At 66.2% G+C, this 25,718-nt stretch overlaps 5 protein-coding genes and 1 non-coding gene across 7 annotated transcripts; 4 read left to right on the top strand and 2 right to left on the bottom strand.

Annotated features, from left to right (window-relative positions):
- Positions 1-642: 642 nt before the first annotated feature.
- Positions 643-6,508, bottom strand: INAVA (innate immunity activator). 2 transcript variants are annotated; one of them, XM_090124355.1, is made up of 9 exons: positions 5,160-6,508; positions 4,629-4,740; positions 4,089-4,201; positions 3,887-4,006; positions 3,460-3,673; positions 2,779-2,832; positions 2,321-2,711; positions 1,360-1,936; positions 643-808 (listed from the first exon to the last, which is right to left on the bottom strand). In XM_090124355.1, exons 2-9 carry the CDS (start codon positions 4,681-4,683, stop codon positions 716-718), a joined length of 1,617 nt encoding a protein of 538 aa, XP_089980481.1. In that variant the 5' UTR covers positions 4,684-4,740; positions 5,160-6,508; the 3' UTR covers positions 643-715. The 2 variants fall into 2 exon arrangements, with proteins under 2 accessions (XP_089980481.1, XP_089980482.1); XM_090124356.1 differs by having other exon boundaries at positions 4,629-4,692.
- On the top strand, positions 6,509-7,494 carry TMEM167B (transmembrane protein 167B). Its single transcript, XM_031608535.2, has 3 exons — positions 6,509-6,623; positions 6,710-6,841; positions 7,277-7,494. The coding sequence occupies exons 1-3, from the start codon at positions 6,614-6,616 to the stop codon at positions 7,357-7,359; spliced, it is 225 nt and encodes a 74-aa protein (XP_031464395.1). The 5' UTR covers positions 6,509-6,613; the 3' UTR covers positions 7,360-7,494.
- A 343-nt stretch (positions 7,495-7,837) lies between these two features.
- On the top strand, positions 7,838-8,060 carry LOC116238792 (small Cajal body-specific RNA 2). Its single transcript, XR_004168985.2, has one exon.
- Positions 8,061-8,100: 40 nt separating this feature from the next.
- On the bottom strand, positions 8,101-9,011 carry CFAP276 (cilia and flagella associated protein 276). Its single transcript, XM_031608534.2, has 4 exons — positions 8,741-9,011; positions 8,508-8,682; positions 8,344-8,438; positions 8,101-8,197 (listed from the first exon to the last, which is right to left on the bottom strand). The coding sequence occupies exons 1-4, from the start codon at positions 9,009-9,011 to the stop codon at positions 8,127-8,129; spliced, it is 612 nt and encodes a 203-aa protein (XP_031464394.2). The 3' UTR covers positions 8,101-8,126.
- On the top strand, positions 8,943-18,650 carry ELAPOR1 (endosome-lysosome associated apoptosis and autophagy regulator 1). The gene is made up of 22 exons (XM_031608532.2): positions 8,943-9,126; positions 10,985-11,105; positions 11,334-11,526; positions 12,264-12,411; positions 12,484-12,564; positions 12,827-12,932; positions 13,002-13,151; positions 13,255-13,343; positions 13,442-13,619; positions 13,696-13,824; positions 13,898-13,988; positions 14,065-14,170; positions 14,247-14,384; positions 14,481-14,732; positions 15,063-15,236; positions 15,833-16,010; positions 16,086-16,182; positions 16,261-16,362; positions 16,759-16,885; positions 16,961-17,139; positions 17,227-17,392; positions 18,012-18,650. The coding sequence occupies exons 1-22, from the start codon at positions 9,010-9,012 to the stop codon at positions 18,078-18,080; spliced, it is 2,991 nt and encodes a 996-aa protein (XP_031464392.2). The 5' UTR covers positions 8,943-9,009; the 3' UTR covers positions 18,081-18,650.
- An 898-nt stretch (positions 18,651-19,548) lies between these two features.
- On the top strand, positions 19,549-24,527 carry SARS1 (seryl-tRNA synthetase 1). Its single transcript, XM_031608533.2, has 11 exons — positions 19,549-19,759; positions 20,377-20,447; positions 20,539-20,619; positions 21,138-21,296; positions 21,863-22,006; positions 22,094-22,249; positions 22,752-22,973; positions 23,044-23,173; positions 23,655-23,812; positions 23,892-24,021; positions 24,129-24,527. The coding sequence occupies exons 1-11, from the start codon at positions 19,624-19,626 to the stop codon at positions 24,284-24,286; spliced, it is 1,545 nt and encodes a 514-aa protein (XP_031464393.1). The 5' UTR covers positions 19,549-19,623; the 3' UTR covers positions 24,287-24,527.
- Positions 24,528-25,718: the final 1,191 nt, after the last annotated feature.

The raw sequence follows: 25,718 nt of genomic DNA, 5'->3' as shown, positions 1-25,718 counted from the left end.
AGCGCCCCGGCACGGCTCCGCTCCCCGCAGCTCTCCCGCAGCCCCGCGCTGCCCTTGCCCTGCGGTCGGCCCCTCCTGCACCGCATCCCTGCCCCCATCCCACCCCATTCCATCCCCGTCCCCGTCCCGCACCCCATCCCCGCACCCCATCCCCATCCGCATCCCCATCCGCATCCCCATCCCTACCCCCATCCCTACCCCTATCCCTATCCCTTCCCACCCTCGTACCCCCATCCCTGCACCTGATCCCATCCCCACTCCCGCTCTCTCACACCCCACACCCTACCACTGTATGGAAGAGGTCCCACACCCCACTCTCTCCCCCTCCCCTGCTCCCATCCCTGCCCCATGTCCCCTCCTCAGCATCAGTCTCAGCCACACGTGGCTTCACCCCAGCGCTGTTGGTGGCACTGGGGACAGAGGGACACGACCCGAGGAGATGGCAAGGACAGAAGCGACCACACAGAGATCCCAAATGACCACATTTATTAGGCAAAAAAAAAAAAGATACCCGATTATGACACATCTGCACTGCAGACCCTTCAGGGGTCACCGGTGACATGGGACAGCGTAAGGAGCCAGCCCTGCCCACCCCACCCCACAGCTGTGCCCCCATCCCCTATCCCAAGCCCCCAGGGGTGCATGACGGCTGTGTCCCCACTGTCCCCATTGCCCTGGGCCAGCCAGGCCGTGCCCCGTGGGGTTGGGGGCCACCTCACACCTGTGTGATGATCTCGCCGTTCTCAGGCACGTAGACCTGCACAGGCACGCCGGGCGGGGAGCGCCGCAGGATGCGGATCGGGGCTGCCTGAGTGGGAGAAGGGACCCGTGGGTGCTGGGACCCCACCCCGTGCCCTGGGGACACGGCCCCACTGGGAAGTAGTGGGGGCTGTCCCAACCTGCCCCACATCAGTACTGCTGTCGGGGCCCTGGAGGTGGCCATAGGGACCCCATCCTCCCCCAAATGGCCACGTTCTGGCTCCAAAACATCCACAAGGTGCCAGTGCTGGCAGTGGGACCCTAACCTTGCCCTAGGGACCCCCCTGAGATCCCCTTAAAACCAGCTCCTGCCCCAATGACCTTCCCACCTCTATCCCACGGACCCTCGTGGGGCCCAACACTGCCCCAGGGACCATTACAGGTCCCCAGTTCTGTCCCAGGGGCACCTCAGGACCTCATGCTCAGGACACCCTCATGGAGCCTCACCAGAACCACAGCTCATGTCACCCCCACACCCACAGGGCAGCACTCAGGGGGTCCCACAAAGTGACAGCCATCCCATCGCCCCCCACCACCCACTCCATCCCATCCCCACCCATCTCCCCCAGCCACCCAACCCTCCCCATCCTCGTGCCTCACCTGAGCCCGCAGCGGTGCCCCACGGACGGGGGGCCCATCCTGGGGGTTCCCACAGCGGTGTCCCCGAAAGGCCCCCTGTCTGTCGAGGGAATGAGGCCGGGCTCCCCGCAGCCGGGCACGTTGGTGCCACGATTTGAGCTCCTCTGTCACCGCTGCTTTGGAGAGCCCACGGGACCCCCCTGGCACGTAGTCCTTAAGTGAGGGGGTGCGCACGATGCGGCTGTGCGAGGGCACCAGGCGTTGGTAGCGCAGCGGGGCCAGGTCCTGCTCATAGAGGAACACCGGGGGGCCGGGGGGTGGCAGGAGCCGGGGGGCTCCACGGGGGTAGAAAGTGGGTTCAGTGCAGGGTGGTGGGGCTGGGGGACGTGGGAAGGAGACGTCGGGGCTGCTGCTGCCCGGGGAGGTGGCGTGGGAGACGCTGGAGACGTCGGAGATGCTGTCGTCGGAGCCGGAGCGCGGTGTGGGGCTGGGGGCCGGGGGGCAGGAGGTGGGCACTGTCACTGTGTAGTATGTGGGGCGGCGGCGGGGGGCTGTGCTGCGGCCCCGCATCTCACCCGGCTCCCAGCGTGAGTCCACCCTGCGGGACAAAGGGTTGGTTTCATCTTTCTCCCCTCACAGAAGTATCACCATCCTCCTCCTCGTAGGGCCATCTCCATTACCTTCGTGGGGTTAGCTCCACCTTCTCCATGGGGCTTTCTCCTCTCCATGGGGTCTACTAGACCCATCCTCCCTTCCATGGGTTTATCTCTTTCCTCACCCCATGGGTCATCTCTATCTTCCCTTGGGTTATCTCTATCATCCTGTGGCTTATCATCTCCAACCTCTCCACGAGCTGCCTCTACCCACCCTATGAGTTTGTCATCTCCAACCTGCCCACGAATTATCCCCATCCTCCCTATGGGTTATCTCCCACCTCCCCATGGGTGCCAGCAGCCCGTCCCCACTCACAGCACAGCTGTACCTCAGGGACTGGCACTGTCCACGTCGGATCGCTGGCTCTGGTGTGCTGGGAGCACTGGATCCCATCTGCCTGCACAGCACCACACTCCGGATGGGGATGAAGCGATACGGGGCCACATCCCCAGCCCTGCAGTCAGGGCTGATGGGGACAGAGGTGACAGCTGGTGGGGACGTGGGGCGGCACCGGGACGCGCGGGTTTCCCCATCCCCAGGCTCAGCACTGATGTTCTTGGCCTTCCCATAGGGTCCATCGAGGCTGGTCTCCCTCCAGGGGCCGGGGGGTGCAGAGGGGCACCCCGGATCCTCACTCTGCTCCTCAGGAGCCAAGCGGGGCCACGGGCACGGAGATGGAAGGCGCTGCGGGGTGCCGGCTCCCATCGGCTGTGCCTCCTCTGCAGGACAGATGGAGCGTTGTGGTGGGGAGGGGCGGGACGCGTCCCCCGTACCCACAGCCCTTACCCTCCTCCAGCAACGCAGCATCCGACAGCGAGCTCTCATCCGACGCGCTGAGCTCTGCGGGGACAGCGGTGCACAGCGATGTGCCACGGGGCACCGCGCTCCCACGGCCGCCACCCAACGCGTCCCCGCTCCCCTCCCCCGTCCTCCTGTCCCGACACGCTCAGGGACGGCGGCGGGACCGGCTGGTCCGGCTCAGAAGAGCGCTCCGGGCAGCTCCCAGCACCGCAGCCCTGCCCAGGCTCTGCCGTGGGAGCGGGGTGCAGCCCACAGCGGGGTGCAAACGCCGGGGAGAGAGCATTGGGGTGCGCGCATCGGGGCAGTGCAGTGTTGGGGTGTATCCACGAGGGTACAGCCAAGAAGGAAGAGGGCTGGGGCGCAGCCGTAGGGTTGGTGCATCCATCACTGATGGAGTTTTGGGGTTCGTTCACAGGGGTGGCACATTGGGGTATGTTCCCCGTGGGCAGAGTGCACTGGGCTGCATCCACCAGGGATGGAGATTTGGGGTGCTCTCACCAGGCACCGTGTATTGGGGTGCACTCCTTGGGGTGGGAGATCGGGGTGCACCCACAGAGGAGCATTTTGGGGGGCACGCACCATGGGTGGCACAGCAGTGCACACTCACTGGGGACCCGCAGCTATGCACATCACTTCCCCCCCAGAAGGAAGCCCCTCCGTTCTCACCCTGAGCCCCCCCGGCGCCACCAGCAGACAGGGCCCGGCGCTCGGCCAGCAGGGTGTCCTCCAGCGCCTTCAGCTTCTGCTCCTCCTTCAATGCTGCCGTCTTCCTCCTGCGCCGCAGCTGTTTGCTGATGTTCTCCTCCCGGCACAGGTGATGTGCAGCTCTGGCAATCTGCATCTGCAGCGCCAGGTCCCGCTCCAGGGCGCCCAGTGGATCCTAGGGGTGGGGAAAAGGACACTTGGCACCTCCAAATCCCCCCCCACCCCGAGGACACTGCGCACCACAGGGCACTTTGCATTGCCGCACCCCCCTGCGCCCTTTGCAGTGCGCCTCCGTAGGGGTGGGGATGGTGAGGTGCCCCCCATAACTGCTCATCCCTTTGCAGGTGCCCCATGTGTGCAGCTCTCTGCCCCCCCCAGCCCCGCTCACCGCCCCACGCAGCACCAGGCTCTCATCCAGCTTGAAGGCTGCCCCGATCCTGCGCCGCACCTTGGGGGGCTTCTCACCAGCCTTCAGGGGGAACTCTTGGGGCAGCGTCCCCGTCAGCTCCTGGGGATGGGTGTGGGGACACTGAGCGGTGACTGGGGATGGGGAGGGGGGTTGGCAGGGTCCCCCCCGTCCCCAGACTCACCGCCTCACGCAGGCAGAGCCGCCGCAGCTCCTGCACACACAGCTCCAGTGCCTGCTGCTGCCTGCGCACCCGCTGTGCCAACTCCTTCAGCGGGGCTGTGGGGCTGCTGGGGCCTGGATGGGCAGATGGATGGACAGACAGATGGAGGTGCTGAGCTGTGGCCGGATCCCCATCCCTGCTTCCCACACCTCCTGAGTTCCCGGTTTTCCAGAGCTCCGTGCTGGGACGGGCGCTGCTGGACCCATGGGAGCTGCGCTCACCCCCCTCACGCAGCAGTGATTTCCCAGCACTGGAGGAGGTGCAGGGGGGACCATTTCACATTGACTCAGCCCAACCCGCAGTGAAACACCACTGAGTCACACTCAGACAGGGTCCCCTCTCTCTCCAAATGGGGAACGTCCACATTGCCCAACAGCAAATTCTCCCCCTCCAACGACAGCACCCCAGTTTGTCACCCCCGCCATGCCCCTAAATGCACCCCAGGAGAGGGCACCCATCACACCCGGGATGCAAAACCCCTTTTTGTCCCCCGGCACTCACCCAAATGCAGCATGATCCCACTGTCCGAGTCGCCCGCCTCCTCCCTGCCCTCCATGCTGGGTACCTGCAGGGAGCAAGGCGAGGCCGTGTTTGCTTTGCCTTCTCGTAGGTCCTACGATAAACAAAGGTGTGCAAACACGTGTCTGGCAGCCCGGGCTGCTGGGCTGAGCCCCGTCCCAGGGGCAAAGGTGGTGGGGGTGCGGGGCTGGTTTCGCTGGGTGCCTCTCCCAGTTTTTATTTCTTTCCTGTCTGGGCCGCAGGCGTTTTCCTGGGGTGGGGGTGGGAAATGTGATCGTATCCCCCTGCCCGGCGTTCCCATCCCTTGGGGCCCAATGGGTGGGATGGGATCAGCCATGGGGTTGCATTGCCTTCACCCCCCGCTCCTCATGCTATGCCTCAATTTCTCTAGCAGGAAGGTGAGCAAAGAGGGAAACAGAGGCAGAAAAGGGGCTGCCAGCACCGGTTACGGGGCAGCAGAAGGGCTGGGACCCCCATGGGCATGGGGTTCAGTGGGGCCAAGTGCTGCCTTACCTGGGTGCCAGCACGGCGGGGCCGTCAGCACGGTGCTCGCTGCTGCTCTGCTGCACCCGGGATGCAGGGACGTGTTTTGACTTGAGAGCAGGGGAGGAGCAGGTGAGCAACACAGCCCCCGCAGGGCCTGCATGGCGCGGCACAACCCGGCACAGCGTGGCGGGGAGGAGCGTGGCACAGCGTGGCACAGTTTGGCATGGCACGGTGCAAAATGGCATGGCGTGGTGTGGTGGGGCACAGTTTGACACAGCACAGCATGGCCCCAGGCCCTTGGCAGTGTCCCTGTTGTGCCCGTGGCCCCAGGCTGGGGATGTCTGTACTGGAGGAGTAGGAATCCACCTCATCCCCAAAGCACAGCCACCGCTGTGCCTTCCCACATGGGGGCCTGTCCTGCCAGTCCCTGTCCGTGTTCCTGTCCCTGTCACTGTGCTCCATCCCCTCTCCCAGTTCTGGTCCCTCCCAGTCCTCCATTTTGTTGGAGGAAGCATTGACCCTCATCCTCCTCCAGGGACAGATGTGAGAATGGGAAGGGAGGAGGAAAGGGAAAAGGAAAGAGAAAGGGTGAGGAGCAAAGAAGGCAGCACCATGTTGTGCCACACTATGGATGGATGGAGGGGTGGACAGAGGGATGGAGGGATGGATGGAGTGATGGAGGGAGGGATGGATGGAGGGATGGAGAGAGGGATGGAGGGATGGAGAGAGGGATGGAGGGAGGGAGGGATGGATGGAGGGATGGATGGAGGGATGGATGACCTCTGCTGCTGCCCATGCAGCTCCCACTGCTCAGCACAGTGCCAGGGTTACACCAACCTCACCACCTGGCTGGGAAACCCCTCATCTCCATGTACTGGTCCTGCCCCCATCTCCTGCTGTGGGTGAGGAGCAGCTCCTCGTGTGTCTCCTGGTGTCTCCAGGCCCCCCATTGGCTTGGCACTATCTTGGGCTGGATGGAAGGGCCGTGTGCAGGGTGGGGGAACTGCTCACATCACCCTCAGGAGTGAGAGCAGGGTCAGTGGGGAGGGGGCTGAAGGGCGTGGGGTCACTTGGCTTCAGGGCCACAGACAGGGAGGGTCAGCAGGAGCTCCTGAGCTCTCCTTGGAATGGCATCACATGGGGTTACCACGATGGAAGGGACAACCTGAGACACGGCCCCACGTGCTGTCCCTCCCACGGCACCCTTTGGTTGTCCCCAGCACCTCCCGGGCTCCTTATGCCCACGGCCACCCCGCACCCCCACCCCTCAGCGAGCACCAGCAGCGGGGTGGGGAAAACACGTTCGATAGGCGCTCGATTGAGGCCGCCTGCTCCTCGCGGCCCAACCCATCCTCCTCCCCGCCTCCATCGGCGCTCGGCTGCCCGCCCTGCAACTTCCGGTGTCGCGTTGGCGGAAGTACCCGTGCGCATGCGCAGTGTGCGCGGGGCCGGGGCCGCGCTGAGAGCCCCCCGGTGCCGCCATGACCAACGGTGAGTGGGGGGGGGCGGGGGTCCCGGGAGGGCCGGGAAGGGGTGAGGGGTCGTTGCCCCGCGGGACGCAGCTGTGCCGCCCGCAGTGTATTCGCTGGACGGGCTGCTGGTGTTCGGGCTGCTGTTGGTGTGCACCTGCGCCTACCTGAGGAAGGTGCCGCGCCTGAGGGCCTGGCTGCTGTCTGAGAAACGCGGCCTGTGGGGCGTCGGCTACAAAGGTGAGGGGGGGCTGCGGGGGGGGCGGTGGTACGGGATGGGAGCGGAGCTGTCGGGTTCTGACGTAAAGGATGTGGGACCGGGATGGGAGCGTGGGGCTGGGCTGCGGGTGATGGAAGTGGGGTGTTGGGGTCTGGAAGGAGGAACGCGGGACACTGGGACCGGGATGGGGACGTGGGATGGGATGGGATGGGATGGGGGTAGTGGTGGGGGGGCACGAGCTGGGCTTGGGCATGGAGTGGGGGTGGTGGCACTGGGGAATTGGTGGCATATGGAATGGGGGCGTGGTGGGTTTGACTTGGGGTACGAGATGGTGGGACCAGAATGGAGGGACAAAGGGGTCTGGGATGGGGGTGCAGAGCTGGGGTGGTGGCACGGGATGGGGACAGGACAGTGCTGGGTGCCGCCCAGCACAGCTCCCTGCTACCACTCTGCAGCTGCCGTCATTGGCACACGGCTGCATGTCCCCGTGGCCATCTCCTGCGTGCTGATGGCCTTCTACGTCCTCGTGGTGAAGTGAAGATCCAGCCAGGACCCCCCAGCTACTGCAGCCCGACTCTGAGTCCGCCTCGTCCCAGCGCCCACTGTGGGGCAGCACCAGGTGTCACCGTACACCATTACTTGTCGAGGGGCTTGACACCACCGGGAGATGGGAAGATCCCAGTGCCCGCCGGCCCCCTCCCCACGGCCAAGGGGTCCTGGGGGCTGGGCCGGCAGCCAAGGACCCTTCCTCGTGTGCGGGGCCGCGTTTTGGTGCCCCGGTGGCCGAGCGGCGGGGCTCGGCGTGCCAATAAACGCTCTCTATCCACCGCCACCTCCGCGCTCGCTATCGGGGCTGGGTGGGGGGGCGGCAACGCGGTCCTCCCTCCGGCAGGGGGCGCTGGGTGGAGGGGGCGGGGCCGGGCGGCACTTCCCAGCGTGCCCTGCGCGGAGGAGGGTATAAAAGGGCGGGACGGGGGAGGAACAAGCGGAGAGTGGTTGGCGCGCTGTGCGTGTGCGGGTGGGTGGGGGTGGTGTGCGTGGTGCGTGGGTTTGTGTGCGTGGTGCGAGCGCATGCCGCCCTCTCCCTACACATTGATCTTATTCGATCGGCCCCGGCCGAGATGAGAAGAACGGAGCCGCGAAGCCGCGGGCGCTGTGCGGCGGGCGGGCGGGATGAGTCGATCAGATAGGCGAGGCCTGGCCCCGGCCGGCCATTGAGCGCAGGCGATTCTGATCCGCCCGCCGCCCCCCAACCCCGCGGCCGCGCACTCAGCCCGGCTCCGCTCCGCGTTTTATTGCGGGGTCCTACGAGCAGAAGAAGCCGCCGTTCTTCTTCCGGGAGTAACCGCCGTTGGTGGCAGCGCTGTGCGGGCATTCTGCGGGGGGTGGAGAGGGGGCAGCGGCTCAGCGTGGTGCGGGCACAGCCAGCCCCCCGCCCCTTCCCCCCCACTGCCGTGTCCCGCTGCCCCCCCAAACCCGTGGCACACAGCCGTCCCGGTGTCCCGGTGTCTCGGTGCCGTACCGATCCGTCCTTGGATCCGATGCACCGATTCCTTCCTGGGGCTCACCCAGCTCCGCGGCCACGGCTCCGGGGGCCGTTCCGGCTGTGGGGGGGCCCTGCACGGAGATTGATGCTCAGCCATCGCAACGGGAACGGGCCGGGGAAGGAACGCGTCGGACACTCACTGGTGGTCGCGGCTGCACCGCGCGGCCGCGGCGTGGAGGCGGCTCCAGGGCCGGGGGGGAGCCGGCGGGGTCGCGCCGCCGCCTGCCATAGCGGGTCCGGTGCTGCCTTCGTTGCCGGGGAACCGCCGCGGGGCGGAGCCGGGAGGGAGGGGGTGGCGGGGGGAGGGGTGCAGCTCTCGGGGTGATGCCCGGTGCCGGGGTCACGGCGACGGTCCCGGTGTGCGCTGCCCGGCTCCGTTTCCGGTGCCGAGACCGTTTCAAAGGGGTGACGCCCGGTGCCGCCCCCGAGGGCGATGCTCGGGTGCCGGTGCCGTTTCCAGGCGATGATGCCCGGTGCCGTTTCCGGTGCCGGTACCGGGGGCGCTTCCCGGGGGCGGGGCGGGGGCGGTGCAGGTGGCGGCAGGTGCGCGCGCGGGCCGGGCCGGGCCGTTGGCGGGGGGCGGGACCGCGGGGCCGGTGCCGGTGCCCGCGCGGGGCCGAGCGCTGCCGCCGCCGCTGCGCCATGGCCGGTGCTGGTACCGGTACCGCGGCCCGGCGGGCGCTGTTGGCTCTGTGCGTGGCCGCCGCCGCCGCCGTAGGGCTGTGCCGCGTCGGAGAGCGGCTGCACGTCTGCAAGGAGGTACCGGAGGGGTTACCGGGAGCGGGGAGGGGGGCCGGGGGGTGCCGGTGCTGTCGGGATGGAGCTGAGCGCCGCACGCTGAGGGATGCGGTGCGGGGTTATCGCCGCGCCCCACGCGTGGTCGCGTCCGTGGGGCCGTGCCCGGGGTCAGCAGCCCCCCGCTGGGGGTCCCGGTGCGGGGCTGCGCTGTGCTCCGTTCTCGTGTCCGCCACCCCGAGCCCCGGCGGGACAGCGGTTAACGGTGACGGTGGCGGGGACCGTGAGAACAGCGCCGGGCTGGGGGATCGCTGCTGGGGGGCCCGGGGTTCGGCCGTCCCCTCCTCTCTGCCCACCCCGGGGGTCCCCAGCGCTGCCCGGTGCCGTGGGTTCGGTCGGTGGCAGCGGGACGCGCGTCCCCTCCCCGCGTGCTTTCACCAGCCTGGCACAGGGCGCAGCGCGGCTCTTATCTCACCGGGGCAGCACGGAGCGTCCTGCCCGGGAGAGCCGGGGGCTGAAGGGGGGGGGAGGCATGGCACCCTCCTGGGGGGGGCCACCGAGCTCCCCCACTCCATCCCTCACAGCCCGAATGTACCCCCTCCTGCCCGCAAACCCAGGCACCCTCAGGGGGTTTCCCTGCCCCACGCACTCCCCACTCTGTGCGTCTCCCCCCCCTCCCCCCAGCGCCCTGCGGCCGCTTTTCATCTGGGCCATTAAGATTTTTATTTATTATTTTTTTTTTTTCCGTGATCCAATTCATTTATTTATTTATTTCGTTCCACGGCCCAGAGCTGGAAACAATGGGCTGCGCTGATGCTGGCGCCGGGGTTGGAGGGGGGGGGGGGAAAGGGGGGGAGAGCTGCTCCCAGGTCCCTTGTCCGCTGCCCCATATCCCCATTGGTTGCTGGGATGCACCCGAGGTCCGCATCGCCCTGGGGTCAACGGAGGTGGCTTTAGGCGGCGCGCAGTGGGTGATTCCCATCTGCCGGCGGCTCCTCCAAGTTTGGGAAGGAGGAATCACCGCGTTGCAAACCCTGGCGAGCGTGGAGCAGGTGTGACGCTGTGTGCCGGGGATTTGTTCTTTGTTCCACAGGGACCCTTGCGTCCCCGAGACCCACCCCTGCAGCACTGCACCCAATGCAGGGGGCCGGGGGGGTGGGGTGTCTCCATGCGTTCCCCCCCCAACCCGCACCGCCACCGCATGGAGCTGATGGCAAACATCAAAGCTTTGTTTTCGAGCGAACCCGCATCAGCCACAGCTCTGTGCTCCGGGGGGGCTGCGGTGCCGCGGTGGCCATGGGGACAGAGCCTCGGATGCCTCCTGTCCTCAACGACGCCTCCGCCCGGCCTTGAGCGAGCCCCGGAGCGGGGACAGATGGCAGCACGGAGAGCTGCGATCGGCAGCGCTGTGCTCTGCGGCCCCACGCGCCCGCCCTGCAGGTGCCACCTGTCCCCATCCCCGTCCCATCACACGGCACAACCTGGGTGGGTCCCAGCAGGACGGCGCATCCGGCACTGTGTTTAATGAGCAACGCGTGCTGCGGGCGCGCCGAGACCGACGGGGGCGGCTGCCCCAATCGCTGGGGTCTCTGCCGGTTTGCCTGGAGCACCACGGTGTCACTCTGTCCCTGCACAGAGCGGTGCCCACAGAAGGGGTGTGCGTGTGCCCTCATAGCTCACCGTGTGTTTTAGCACCCTGTGGACACCAGGATGGAGGGGTGCCACCCTCCCTAACGCAGCCCCCATCAGCCTCGTCCCTAAGTGTGCTCCACAGCACGCTCGGCGTGGCCAAAAGAACCCCCGTATCACCACAGGGGCAGCTGAGCTCGCTGGGGGTCCCGGCCCCGTGGGGTCTCAGCCCTCCATGCGTTCTCTCTTGCAGTCTGAGTACCACTACGAGTACACAGCGTGCGACAGCGCAGGCGCACGGTGGAGGGTGGCGGTGCCGCACACGCCGGGACTCTGCACCGGGCTGCCGGACCCCGTCAAGGGCACCGAGTGCTGTAAGGTTGGGGTGTGGGGGTGGCTGGGGGGGCTTTGACGGGGTAAAGGTGACTTTTCCTAATCCTGGGAGCAACGCGATGCTGTCATTGAATGAACGCAGTGCTCAGCAGCACGGCAGCATCTCGCACGGGACGGGGTGGTGGTGGTGGTGGTGGGGAGGGGGTCCTGGTGGCAGGGCTGGTGGTGGGAGGGGGCAGCGCTGACGGCCCCCCCCTGCATGTGGGCAGCTTTCTCCTGCAAGGCGGGCGAGTTCCTCGACATGAAGGCGCAGGCGTGCAAGCCCTGTGCTGAGGGCACCTACTCACTGGGCACCGGCGTGCGCTTCGATGAGTGGGACGAGCTGCCCCACGGCTTCGCCAACGTCGCCTCCAACCTGGAGCTGGACGATGGCTTCAGCGATGTGGTGGAGAACTGCACCATGTGAGTGGCCCTGGGATGTCACGATGCGTCCACGCATGGAGAATCACCCATGCTCCCTCCCTGCCCATCCCTGGGAGCCTCAATGAATAAGGGGATTCCCCCCAGCAGCCCCGTGCCACGCTGCCCCAGCGCCCCCTCAGCCCCATTGCAGAGGGATCTCCCACCCACAGCCCTCACCAGTGCTGCAGCACGAGCCGGCGCCTTTGTTTTGCACCGCGGTCCTTTGATCAGCTCTGGTGGCAGCCGTCGGGCCCCGCCGTGCCGGCAGCACGCGTTGCAGCGGCGGTGCAGCTTGCAAATGTAACCTACTTCCAGCTGCCTTTAATTATGCAGCTGCATTCCCGATGCTGCAGGAGCCCACCCGCCTCTCGCCCCGCTTGGTGGCATTGTGCTGGCACGGGGGTGTTCCATTGTCACCGTGCTGGGACATCCCCTGGGTCCTCCACTGCACCTGGGCTGGGTTTCTCCTGCCCCTTTTGCACAGCCCTGAACTCATTCCCTCCTCAGCATCCTGCAAGTGTAACGACAGCATCGCCCACCTGTCCCCAAGGTTCCCGTGGCGTCCCCACACCCTGTATCACATCTTGCATCCCTGTGCTGCCATCGGGACTGTCCCATCTGTCCAAACTGTCCTTTTCACAGTGTCCCACTACAGAGGGATTCAGACCCTAAAATGCCTCAGGGCAGAGCCCATGTCCCCTCGTGTGCTCCTGTGCCACTCTGTGCCCCCACCTCAGGTCGACGTGGGTGCCGCTGGGGGACTACATTGCCTCCAACACAGACGAGTGCACAGCCACACTGATGTACGCCGTCAGCCTGAAGCAGTCGGGCACCGTCTCCTTTGAGTACATCTACCCTGACAGCAGCATCGTCTTTGAGTTCTTTGTAAGCACGGGGTGGGGGTCCCGGGGATGCCGGAGGGGTGGCCCTGCACCGATGCTGTCCCTGTCCCCATAGGTGCAGAACGACCAGTGCCAGCCCACGGTGGAGGAGTCGCGCTGGATGCGCACCACGGAGAAGGGCTGGGAGTTCCACAGCGTGAGCACAGGGATGGGGTGGCACAGGGTGGGGGGGGTCCTTGGGGGCACCTTCAGGATCCCACACCACAGCTCCCACAGAAGGGTTCCCCACCACAGCCCTCCCTCAACCCCCCCCCCCCGGGTGATTTGTCACTGCAGCACAGGGAGCTGCACTCTGAGGGCGCAGAGGGGAGGGTGGTGGCACACAGCGGTGGGTGCTGACCCCTCCCTGAGCGCTGACCCCTCGCTGGGACCCCCTTCCTGGGCCCTGTGCCATGCAGGTGGAGCTGAGCCGTGGTAACAACGTGCTCTACTGGAGGACCACGGCGTTCTCCGTCTGGTCCAAGGTCCCCAAGCCCGTGCTGGTGCGGAACATCGGGATCACAGGTAGGTGGGTGGGTGCAGGGTTGGGGTCCTCACAGCCCCCCCCACCCCTGAGCGCCGTCCTGCTGCCAGGGGTCGCCTACACCTCCGAGTGCTTCCCCTGCAAACCCGGCACCTTCGCCGCCGCCGCCGGCTCCTCCTCCTGCCAGCTGTGCCCCGCCAACAGCTTCTCCAGCAAAGGGGCCACGGCCTGCCAGCCCTGCGAGCCCACCACCTATGCAGGTGAGAAGAAAAGGGGGGGCACCCCAACCCTGCAGCCCGGGATGGGGCCGTGGGGACATCCCTGGGTGCCACCCAGAGACCTCAGTGCCACCACCGCCCGCAGAGCCCGGCTCAGCATCCTGCAAGGTGCGCCCGCCCTGCACTGACAAGGACTATTTCTACACACACACGGCGTGCGATGCCAACGGGGAGGTAGGACCCCCCCCACACATACACACACCTCCAGCCCTGGCCCACTGCATTGTCCCCGTGTCCCATCCCGGTGCAGCTCACCTCCTGTCCCTGCGCAGACGCAGCTGATGTTCAAGTGGGCAGAGCCGAAGATCTGCAGCGAAGCGCTGCCCCGTGCTGCCCAACTGCCCCCCTCGGGGCTGAAGACCCGCTGCCCCCCCTGCAACCCCGGCTTCTACAAAAGCAACAGCAGTTCCTGTGAGCCCTGTCCTTACGGCTCCTATTCCAACGGCTCTGGTAAGGAGGACCCCGCTGGGAGGTGGGCGCCCCGAGGTCCTTTGGGTGCCTTCCCTGATGTCCCCGCTGTCCCCAGGCTGCGTGCGCTGCCCGGCCGGCACCGAGCCGGTGCTGGGGCTGGAGTACAAATGGTGGAACGTGCTGCCCCCAAACATGGAGACCACCGTGCTCAGCGGCGTCAACTTCGAGTACAAGGGGATGGCAGGTACCGCCACGCCGTCCCCTCCCCGTCCCCGCGGCGCAGGGGATGTCACCGAGCTGTCCCCGTGTCCCCGCAGGCTGGGAGGTGGCCGGGGATTACATCTACACAGCAGCGGGAGCCTCCGACAACGACTTCATGATCCTGACGCTGCTGGTGCCCGGCTTCAGGTGAGCGCCCGCCGCGTCCCCCGGGGGGGGCGGTGCCACCGCTGCAGCCGTGTCCCCACCGTCCCCGTGTCCCCAGCCCCCCGCAGCCGGCGCTGGAGGATGGGGACAGCAAGGAGGTGGCGCGGATCACCTTCGTCTTCGAGACGGTCTGCAGCGTCAGCTGTGAGCTGTACTTCATGGTGGTGAGTGGTGGTGGGGGGGTGGCGTGGGCCGGGGCGGGGGGACATCAAAGAATGTCCCCCGTGTTGTCCTTTACAGGGCATCAACTCACGCACCAACACGCCGGTGGAGACGTGGACGGGCCCCCGGGGGAAGCAGTCCTACACTTACGTGGTGGAGAAAAATGCCACCACCAGCTTCACCTGGGCTTTCCAGCGCACGCGCTACCGCGAGGCGGTGAGTGGGGGCACAGCGATGGGGACAGCAGCGTCCCCCCCCCCCCCCTCGTTTTACCCCCCGCCCAACACCAGATGATGCTGACCACCTCTCCAGGGCCGGCGTTACACCAGTGATGTGGCCAAGCTCTACTCCATCAATGTCACCAACGTGCTTGGGGGGGTGGCTTCCTTCTGCCACCGCTGTGCCAGCACTGGGGGGCCCTGTGCCCCCTGCCCCCCTGGGCACGCCCTGGACCACAGCACCGGCGCCTGCCAGCCCTGTCCCCCCGGCACCTTCCTGCGAGGACACCCACCCGATGGCCCCCCCACCTGCCAGCCCTGCGGCCCCGGCACCCGCAGCAACCAGGTGAGCATCCCCACGTGTCCCCACATTCCTGGGGGTGGGGGGGCTGTCGGGCTCTCGCCGGGCATCCCAGGTGGGTGGCACTCTGGGGAGCGGAGGGGGGGCACGGCACCTGGCTGTCCCCGTTGGGTTGGCACCAGCTCTGATGGGGGATGCCAACCTCTGACATCCCACATGGGTGGCGCCATCTCCTGATGGGTGACGGCTGTCCCTGACCGTCCTCCACGGGTGACACCCTCCAGCCCTCTGCGCCTCCCTGTGGGTGACAACACCCTGGCTGGGTGGCACAGTGGGACCCCATTGGGTGACAGCAGTCTCCCCTACGCTGGGCAGATCCGCTCCCTCTGCTACAGTGACTGCACCTTCTCACTGGCACTGCCCGGCCGCATGCTGCACTACGACTTCTCAGCACTGTCTGCCAGCACCGCCTTCACCAGCGGCCCCAGCTTCACCTCCAAAGGCCTCAAATACTTCCATCACTTCAACATCAGCCTCTGCGGCAACCACGTGAGTGGGGGGGGGGAGCACGTGCAGGGGTGACACAAGTGTGCCTGCATGCCAGCAGTCACACTGAAGCACACAAGCATTTGCCAGCTCTTGCAACCGTGCTCACACCCAGTGCACACTTGTGAAAGCACGTGGTTACGTGTGTTACGTGCTTACATGTGTGTAGTCGTGCACACATGGCTGCATGTTAGTGCAAACACATGCGTGTAGTCGTGCAAACACATGGCTGTGCAGTTATGCAAACACTGCATTTGTTGTGCAAACCTATGGCTGCACATTCTTGCAAATGCACAGGCACGTGGTCGTGCAAGCACACGTGCACTCTTGCATACAGCCATGCAGACGTGCACACAGCCACGCTCACAATCAGTAAAACCCACGTAAAAGTGCACAGCTGTGCAAGCACTTGTGTCTGCTTGCACAAGGTGGCAGAAACACGCATGCAAACATGATCACACACATAAAGCCCGACGTGCAGAAGCGCACGCACTCGTGCAAACACACACGCGCGTCCAGCACGATGCACACACTTGTGGCAGCACTCACACGCACAAACGCGCGGTGCTGCGCACTCCCCGACGCGGTGCCGCCGGCAGGGCAGGAAGGCAGCCTCGTGCACGGACAACGTGACGGACTCGCGGCTCCCCGACGAGGGCGGCTCCGGCCGGGTGGTGACGTCCCACGTGTGCCAGGCCATCGTGGTGCCATCGGATGTCGTCGGCCACCGCGCCGCCGTGTCCTCGCAGCCCGTCAGCCTGGCGGATCGCCTCCTGGGTGAGCCCCAAACCCCTCCGCGTCCCGGTGCTCCCGGGTGCCGAGTCCCCCCGCGTCACCTGAGTGCCACCGCAGGCGTCACCGTGAGCTCCGCGCTGGATGGCGTCGCCGCGCCCCCCGAGCTGTTCCCCCCCGCCAGCCCCGAGCTGCCCGACATCGTCTTCTTCTTCAGGTGGGCGGAGGTTGGGGGGGGACGCGGGGACGGGGAGGGGACCCTGGGGATGCGCTCAACTCCCTTTGGCCGCCGCAGGTCCAGCGAGGTGACGCAGTCCTGCGCCGGGGGCCGGGCCACCACCATCCGCCTGCGCTGCGACCCGCTGCGGCCGGGCACCGGCGGCCTGGCTGTGCCCAGGTGGGTCCCGCTGTGGGGACGTGGGGGAACAGCAGCGTCCTCACGGCCCCCCGGGCGTCCCCTGTCTCCAACCATCCCCGTGCACGAGCACAGGGAGCGTGCCGTCCTTGAGGATTTTGCTTTGGGGACAGCCGCCAACTGTGTCCCTGTGTGCCGTGCCCTACTGTAGTGCCATCCGTGGAGGGGACGGTGGCATATTCGGGCACTTGGGGACAGCCACCACCATGTCCCCAAATGTAATGCCACGGGGAGGGCGGTGGCACATTTGTGGACTCCACTTTGGGGACAGCCACCATTGTGTCCCCTGCGCTGTGCCCCACCGCGATGCCGCAGCAAAGGCGAATCGCTCGGCACCTTGGGGACGGCCACCCCTCTACCCGCGTGTCCCCCCCACAGCAAATGCCCCGAGGGCACCTGTGATGGCTGCACTTTCCACCTCCTGTGGGCGACGGCCGAGGGCTGCCCGCGCTGCTCCGCCAACCACTTCCGTGCCATCGTGGGCGCGTGCCAGGGGGGCGTGCAGGTAGGGGGCACGTATGGATGATGGGGACAGCGGAGACACGATGTCAGCACCCTGACCCCCCCTTGGCACAAACAGAGGACCATGTATGTGTGGCGGGAGCCGCGGCTGTGCCACGGGGGGCAACGCCTGCCAGCCCCCCGCGTCCACCCGTGCCGCAGCGCTGAGTTCTGGCTGAAGGTGGGCGTCTCGGTGGGGACGTGCGTGGCTGTGCTGCTGGCTGCTCTAGCTGCCTACTTCTGGAAGAAGAACCAGAAGTGAGTGTGGGGCACGTCCCCTATGTGTGTCCCCCACCCCATCCTGTCGTTCCTGTGCGGAAGTTGTGGTTATGGGGGTGTTTCCAGGTTGGAGTACAAGTACTCGCGGCTGGTGCTGAACGCGGCGGCCAAGGAGAGCGAGCTGCCGGCACCGGATAGCTGTGCCATCATGGAGGGAGAGGACGGTGAGGATGAGCTCATCTTCACCAGCAAGAAGTCCCTGCTGGGCAAGATCCGCTGCCTGGCCACCAAGGTGGGAGTGGGAACGGGAGCAGGGGGGTCCTACAGGGATGGAGGTGTTCCACAGGGCCGTCCCAGCGGATGGGATTGTCCCAATGGGTGGGAGTGTCTCATGGGGTTGATCCAAGAGATGACGGGGTCCCGTGGGGGTGATGTTGACCCAAGGGGATGGGATTGACCCGAGGGATGGGGGTGTCCCATGGTGTTATCCGAGGGATGGGGGTGTCCCATGGTGTTATCCGAGGGATGGGGGTGTCCCAGAGGATCGTCCAAGGGATGGAGAAGTCTCATGGGGATGGAGGACCCAAGGCACAGAGGAGTCCCAAGGGTTGGGGTGTCCCATGAGATTGGGGTGTCCCAAGGGAATGGAAGTTTCCCATGGGATGTGGGGGGTTCCCATAGGGTTGTTGTGAGTGCTGGAGGTGTCCCACAGGGTTGAGGTTCCTAGGTGATGAGGATGACTCGTGGAGCTGCAGATGTCCCATGGGATGCAGGGTCCCTTGGTGTTGAGGTGCCCTACGGAGGGGATATCCAATGTCCTACAGGGATGGATGCCCCACTGAGGAGGTGTCCCCCAGGGAGGGGTGTCCCCCGTTTGTGTCCTCATCCCTCAGTGTCCCCATTCCCTGCAGCGCACCCCAGACGGCTTTGATTCCGTCCCCCTGAAGCCATCGTCTGGTGGCACCGACCTGGAGCTGTGAGGGGGCCGTCCCACCCCCCACCCCGTGGCCTTATGGACCCACAGAGCCCCGGGGCACTTTTGTCTCCCCCCACCACTGGGAAAAGCCAAAAATGCCAAATACAGACATGGGGGTCAGGAGCTCCCCCAGCCTGGCACGGGGACGTGGGGGGCAGCCCTATGTGTCGTGTTGGGGGCACATGTGTGGGGCAGAAGAATGCATGGGGGGGGGTTGCACAAGTGTGCACACACGTGCAAGCCGCTGGCCCCCAGCGCTCTGCTTGGGGCACAGCAGGGAACACCTGGTGGCCATGTCACACCGTGTCACTGTCACCCCATGCCATGCCAGCTGTGCCACAGCCCCACGCCAGCCCCGCTCCCCCCCCCAGGCTGCCTTTCCCCCTGCCAGGATGCACCCATTGAGGTGATGCTGCCCCACAGTGGGTCCCCCTGCGGCTGTCCCCACAGCAGTGCCCTGTGTCCCCCACCCCATGGCTCCATCCCCCCCCTTTTTACAGCGATCTCAGCGTTTTCTAGGCAGCACCAGGCAGCCCCCCGTGCCCTGGCTGTGCAATAAAGGTGATGTTTCTGAGCCTGGTGTGGTGGTTCTGTGCTGGGGGGGGACGTGTGGCACCCAGCAGTGGGCAGGGGAGAGCTGGGGTTCGATGGAGAAACCACAGGGGACTCTGAAAATGCTATGGAGCACCATATGGTGCCGTGAAGTAGCTATGGAGATGCTGTAGGATGTTCTCGGGTTGCCATATGGTGCCAAGAAACACCCTAGGCTATGGGGATGCCATACGGGATGATGAGACTGCTATGGGGTGATGTAATGGTTCTATGGAGCGCCGTGGTGATGTCATGGGAAGCCATGAGGATGCCATAGGGGACTGTGAAGGGGGTGGTGCCACGTGGTGCCATGAGGACGCCATGGAGTGTTGCAGGATGTCCTTGGATCGCCATATGGCACTATGGGATGTCATAGGGGCACCCTTGGGTGCTATTGAGCACCATGGTGGTGTCACAGAGGACCAGGAGAGTGCCATGAGGTGCACTGGGCTGCCTCGTTGTGCCGTGCCCATGCTACGGAGTTGCCATAAGGAGCCTGCAGATGCTGTGGGTTACCCTGAGTACCATATGGTGCTATGGGATGCTGGTGATGCTACGGGGGGACCATGGAGATGCCATGAGAGACGATGGGGGAGGGGGCACACGGTGCCAAAAGGATGTTGTGGTGTTGCTGGAGGTTACCGCGAGGATGCTATGGGTGATAGATGCTGTCCCTGGCTTGCCATATGGGCACCACAGGGATGCCACAAGGGTCGTTCGCTCCGCGTGGTGTCGCGCAGAGCCCCGCAAGCAGCGACCCGCGGGGGCTCACAGACCCGACGCAAAGCCTCTTCCTCTCCAACAGGGGGCGCTGTCGGCGCGCGGTCGGCGCTCTACCCGCACATCGCCTCCTCTCGGCTCCGCGGAGGCCCCGCCCTGCAGCTCTGCGCAGGCGCAGTGCGGAACGACCACGGGCACGGGAACCGCCGCTGTCACCGCGCCGCGGAGCCGCCGCCATGGTGCTGGACCTGGACCTGTTCCGCGCCGACAAAGGCGGAGACCCCGCGGTCGTGCGGGAGATGCAACGGAAACGCTTCAAAGACCCGGCGCTGGTGGACGCGCTGGTGCGGGCGGACGGCGCCTGGCGGAGGTGTACGTCGGACCGCCCCCCCGGGGCACCGCGCTCCTATTGGGGCTGAGCCGAGCCCCGGGCTGGGGGGGGTCCTAAAGCCGGGGGGGGAGCGGGGAGCAGCCCGGGGGTTTGGGGCCGGCCGGGCTCTGCGCAGCCCCACGGCGGTGTTTCGGATCCCCGCGTGCCGCCGTCCGTTCCCGGCTGATGCAATCCGTGGCGGCTCAGCCCCGTGCCCGGCGCCGGGTGATGCCGTGTGATGCCGTGGCCGTTCCGTCCGCTTTGGAGCCGCCCCGCATCCTGCGGACACGCGGTGTTGTTGGCGCGTCCCGCTGTGCCGACCTGCGGGGATCCGGGGGCAGCCAACCCCGCGTCACCCATAGGAGCTGCGCGTGCGTCCCCTCACCCCCGGCTCCTGTCCTGCTGAGCGAAACGAGAGCGCTCCAACCTCACCCCGCAGCCCTGGACCCGCCCAGACCCCCAGCAGCCCCGGATTTTGGGGTCCGAGTGGTGCGGCGTTGCTCCCGTTGGGTTTAAAGGGGTTAAAACCCCACGGCTGCGGTGTTGCTCACAATGGCATTAAGGGAAGCTGTGGTGCAGGAGCCCCACTGACGGCCCCCTCCCTCCCCTCTCTCTGCAGGCAGGTTTCGTGCCGATAACCTGAACAAGCTGAAGAACCTGTGCAGCAAAACCATCGGTGATAAGATGAAGGTGAGGGCCTCCCGACGTTGTTAAAGGATCTTTTTACCTTCTGGTTTGGGTTTTTAAACCCTGGTTGGGTTTCTCTTCCTTTGTGCTGCAGAAGAAGGAGCCCGTAGGGAGCGACGAGTCCGTGCCAGAGAGCGCGCAGAACCTGGATGAGCTGACAGCTGATGTCCTGGGGGTGAGCCCGACCCCACCTCCCCCTGCATGGGTTGCACGGATCCCCAGCACTGCCTGTGGCCCCATAGCGGGGGATCCCCATTTCTCCCGGTCCTAAGCCAGCTTTTTCTCATTGTCATTCATCTGGAGGCCAGCACCGCTGTGCAGCAGCTCCGGTCACCAACCCGAGCTGCGGTTACTGGGGGATCTGAGCAGCCTCAGTAGCTGCTGTTCCCTGGAGGCCCTCCCTCACTGCCCGCTCGCCTTCCCCCTTCATTAACCACGCTGCTTAATGAGCGTGACGCTGGTCGGCTTTTGCTGCCATGGGAGCTGACTGCTCCCCGTTGTGGCTGCCGGGCGCTGCGTGACGCCGTGCCTCACCGGAGCTTTTCAGAGCCTGACTGATGCCGGGGCTTTGTCCTCTGCCTGTCGTTCCATGCGCTCAGCCCACGGCTTTCACTCCGGAGGCCGTGGATGTCAGGGCAGGGTGATTAACTGCACTCAGCCCCCCTCTCCTCGGCGGTTTTCCTCCCTGCGCAGGGGCTGCAGGTGTCGCAGATCAAGAAGGTCCGCCTCCTCATCGACGAAGCCATCCTGAAGTGCGATGCGGAGCGCGTCAGGCTGGAGGCGGAGCGCTTCGAGAGCCTGCGGGAGATCGGGAACCTCCTGCACCCCTCGGTGCCCATCAGCAACGATGAGGTAGGGATGGAGCGCGGCGCCGTGCGAGGTGTGGGGGCTGTGGGGCTGCCCCAGGCTGGCCGCGTTGGTTCATCAAAGCGGGACGCGCTGCTGAGGGGCGGTGCCCCCCCCGGATCTGCGGGAGGTGAATGAAATCTGCATGACAAGACAGCGTTTCCTGCTGGGAGCACACAAAGAGCAGCTCAGACGGCGCATTGTTCGGGCGGTCCATGGGAAATTCACGGCGAGCCGGGGGCCGGGATCTCCCTTCGCTGCCCCCATTCATCCAGCGGGAATATTTTGCTGGAGGAACACAATTGGGCCGGGCCAGCTGCCAAGTGGCCGCACAATGAGTGACCAGCAGGGATCAGCACTGGGGTTCCAGGCTCTGCGTTTGGTCACTGCCGGATGGCAAAGCCTGGGCCGGGATGGGGCCCCTGTGTGGGGCTGGGAGGGGAGGGGACTGGGGGCTGTGATCCCAAACTGCCCGGTGGGGAACACGCTGATATCACCACGGCCCCGGGGAGGAGATGTGAAAGGAGATGTGAAAGGAGATGTGAAGTGCTCTCCCCTTCCTCTGCGCACAGGATGCAGACAACAAGGTGGAGCGGATCTGGGGGGACTGCAGCTGCAGGAAGAAGTATTCCCACGTGGACCTGGTGGTGATGGTGGATGGTTATGAGGGAGAGAAGGGGGCCGTTGTCGCGGGAAGCCGGGGCTACTTCTTGAAGGTGAGAGCCCGGCCCTGCAGCCCAGTGCTCCGTGGGGACGTCACAGCAGGGTGTGTGTGACCAGCGATGGCTTCCCCCATCCCGCAGGGTCCCCTGGTGTTCCTGGAGCAGGCCCTGATCCAGTACGCCCTGCAGAGCCTCCGTGCCAAGGGCTACACTCCTGTCTACACGCCCTTCTTCATGCGGAAGGAGGTGATGCAGGAGGTGGCCCAGCTCAGCCAGTTTGACGAGGAGCTCTACAAGGTGAGCCCGACGCCCGCTGGCTCTCTGTGTCTCGCCACCTGGCACCCGTGGCCCCTCAGGGTCCGGCCGTCCTGCCCAGCCCACGCCGTGTGCCTCCCTGTGCCGGGGGGCAGCCGGCTGCCATCCATTTATCCCAGCAAAGCTTTGGGTCTGCTTTGCTCTGAGGAAGGCTTGGCGGTCCCCAGCCAACGCAGCCGGTTGTCACGGCGATGCGGTGATGGGAGACGGCTCGTCCCCAGCCTCGTTGTCAGGAGCTGGCAGGAGGCCATCAAGGCCCTGAAAGGAGGCCAGCAAACGGCAGCTGCTCCCCTTCTTGCGACCCACTTTGCAGCCGTCCTGTTCTCCTCTCAGCGCCGCTCCTGGAAAACGTTGCTGCCAGGGGACGGGGTGTCCGTGCTGGCACCACACAGCATCTGTCAGGGCTGAGGGTTTTGTGTGAGAACAGCTGGGAAAGGAGGGCAGTGTCTCTTTCCCAAGCCCACGGTCCCCTCCTGTTCCCCAGGTGATCGGTAAGGGCAGTGAGAAGGCTGAGGACAGCTCCATCGATGAGAAGTACCTCATTGCCACCTCAGAGCAGCCCATCGCCGCCCTGCACCGGGACGAGTGGCTGAAGCCAGAGGATCTGCCCATCAAATATGCAGGGCTGTCCACCTGCTTCCGCCAGGAGGTCGGCTCGCACGGCCGCGACACGCGCGGCATCTTCCGTGTCCACCAGTTTGAGAAGGTGAGGGGAACTGGGAGGCGGCGTCTGGGGTTTGGGGCTGGGATGGAGCCAACGTCGGGGATCTCTGCAGATCGAGCAGTTCGTCTACGCCTCCCCGCACGACAACAAGTCGTGGGAGATGTTTGATGAGATGATCGCCACGGCCGAGGAGTTCTACCAGTCCCTGGGCATCCCCTACCACATCGTCAACATCGTTTCGGGTAGGGGTCTGCACTGCGGGGCTGTGTGGGGTCCCAGCTTTTGGGGTGGGGGCTTCTTCCCCTTGTTTCCATGCTGTGCTGGTCTGGGAGGAGCCCGGCACCTCTGCCAGCGCCTCGGGTGTCACCGTGACCCTGACCCACTTCCCAGCTCTGCTTCCTTTGTCCAAGAGCACTGCTGGCTCACGTTCCCACGCTGCGCATCTCCAGACCTGCCAAGGGGGGGGGTGGCACCTCAGCCATGGGAAGGGTGCACCGGGACAGGCACACACTGTGGGGCACCCCACTGCCCCATGCCCACTGTGCCTCTGGAAGAGAGGAGCAGCCCAAGTGGCTCCTGTTAGAAAATGTGCCCACGTTGAGGTTCCTTCCGTCCTCTGCTCTGCCAGGCAGGAGCGCTGCCTCCCACCCAGCACTGCGCTGAGGTCGCTTTGTGGGGTGCATTGTGGCTGCACCCCCTAACCGCTGCCCTGCTGCCCACCAGGCGCCCTGAACCACGCTGCCAGCAAGAAGCTGGACTTGGAGGCTTGGTTCCCAGGCTCAGGAGCGTTCCGTGAGCTCGTGTCCTGCTCCAACTGCACCGACTACCAGGCGCGGCGCTTGCGCATCCGCTTCGGGCAGACCAAGAAGATGATGGACAAGGTGAGGGTGTGGGGCTGGGTTCCCCATTCCCTATCTTCTGTTCCCCCGTGTCACCCCTTGATGCATCCACCCGCTGCAGGTGGAGTTTGTGCACATGCTCAACGCCACGATGTGTGCCACCACCCGGACCATCTGCGCCATCCTGGAGAACTACCAGACCGAGGAGGGCATCGTCGTCCCCGAGCGGCTGCGGGATTTCATGCCCCCAGGTAACGCCCTGCACACTGCCGGCCCCCCCCTGTGGTTCTGGGGTTTGGGGCTGTGTGGACAGGAAAGCCCCGTGGGCTGCAGTCCGTTCCTTCTGCTCTTCCTGCAGACCTCCGCCAGATCATCCGCTTTGTGAAGCCGGCCCCCATCGAGCAGGAGCTCTCCAAGAAGCAGAAGAAGCAGCAGGAAGGCGGCAGGAAAAAGGCTGCAGGCGGGGAGCGGGTGCTGGAGGAGCAGATGCAGAACATGGGCGTCAGCAGCGCCTGAGTCCTTCGGCTCCGCCGGGCTCTGCGCCGGCTCCTTCGCTTCGGGTCGAGTCTGGGGCGGGAGCTGCCCGGTCCCCGCCCGGCCCTGCGGCACAACAGAGCAAAGAACTGACGGTTGTGGGGCTCCGGCCCAAAGTGCGGCTCCGGCCCCCCCGCCTCCCCCTCCCCAGCGGGGTCACTGCATGGCAGGCTCATGGCAGGGGCGGAAACCTTCAACCCAATAAAGCAAAGAAAGCTGCTGAGCCGCGCGTGGGGCTGCGTGTCCTCCCGTGGGGGTTCGGGGGGAGGTCGTTGCTTTGGAGGTGGGGGATTTTACAGCCCCGCGGGGGCGGCCCTGGCCCCGCTCCGTTTCTGCCCCTCTGATGGCAGCAGCTGGGCGCGGGGGCCGCCGCCGACCCCGCACAATGGCTCAGACAAAGGCCGATCCCATTTGTAATTCAACGAGGGGCCGGGGCCCCCCTCGCCCAGCTGCTGCCGGGACCCCCGCGGCGGTTGGCAGCGAGTGGGGGGGAAAAGGGGGAGGGGGGGCTGCGTGCCTCAGTTTCCCCGGAGTGGGGGTGGGGGGGCCCGTGCCACCCACTGGAGGCGGCTGCGTGTCGCGCGTGGGAAACTCGGGGCTGCGCCCACGGGAAAGGTGTGGGGGGGCGGCCCGGCGTCGGCCCCCCCCAGCCCCGCAGCACCCCGCCCGGCCGGTTCTGCCCGCCCCGGCTGCGCATCGCCTTTGAAGGGCACCGGGAGCCCCCGGGCAGGGCGGGGTGCGCCGCTGAGTCACCGGGCGCGGGCTGGGGGTCCCCGGGCGGCTCCGCTGTCCCCGCCCGACCCGTTCCGAGAGCAGCGGAACGGCTCCGCGCTGCTCCCGGGAGCCCCTCTGCCCCCAGAACCCCCTCCCCCCCCCCCGGCCCGGTGTTCCCGCTACTCCGCAGCGCTCGGTGCCTCCCGTGCTCCCCCAGTTTATCCCAGTTGTCCCAGTGCCCCCACGTCCCGCTCCATCCTGGTCCCGGCTCTGTTGGGGTCCCGCAGCTGTATGCAAGGCGTGCCTGCGGGCCGTGCGTGCGTGCGCACGTGTGCAATGCGCGTGGGACGTGTGTGTACGTGTGCCCGCGCCGTGTGCGTGGGTGTGCGTTCGTGTGTGTGCACGTACGTGTAACCCGCGTGCCGCACAGCCGGGCGAACGCGTCTGCACGTCCGTGCGGGCGCACACGGCGGGTGTATTGTGCACGCGCGCGCCCGTGGATCGCGCCTCGCGCATTCGCGTGCACGCGTGTCCGTGCGCCCGCGGCTGGGGCAGGTGCCGGAGGGCGGGGCGGTGCCGTGGGGGGGTCGGGGGGGGGAGCGGCGGCTCCTTTAAGCGCCGCGCAATCCCGCACGCTGTCGGCCCCGCCCCGGCGGGCGCGCGCGGGCGGCGGCGCGGGGCTGAGCGGCATCGGCGGCAG

The sequence above is a fragment of the Phasianus colchicus genome, chromosome 25, assembly GCF_987193195.1.
Source record: "Phasianus colchicus chromosome 25, bPhaCol1.hap1.1, whole genome shotgun sequence".
NCBI lineage: Eukaryota > Metazoa > Chordata > Aves > Galliformes > Phasianidae > Phasianus > Phasianus colchicus.
This window is presented reverse-complemented; position numbering and strand designations above follow the sequence as displayed.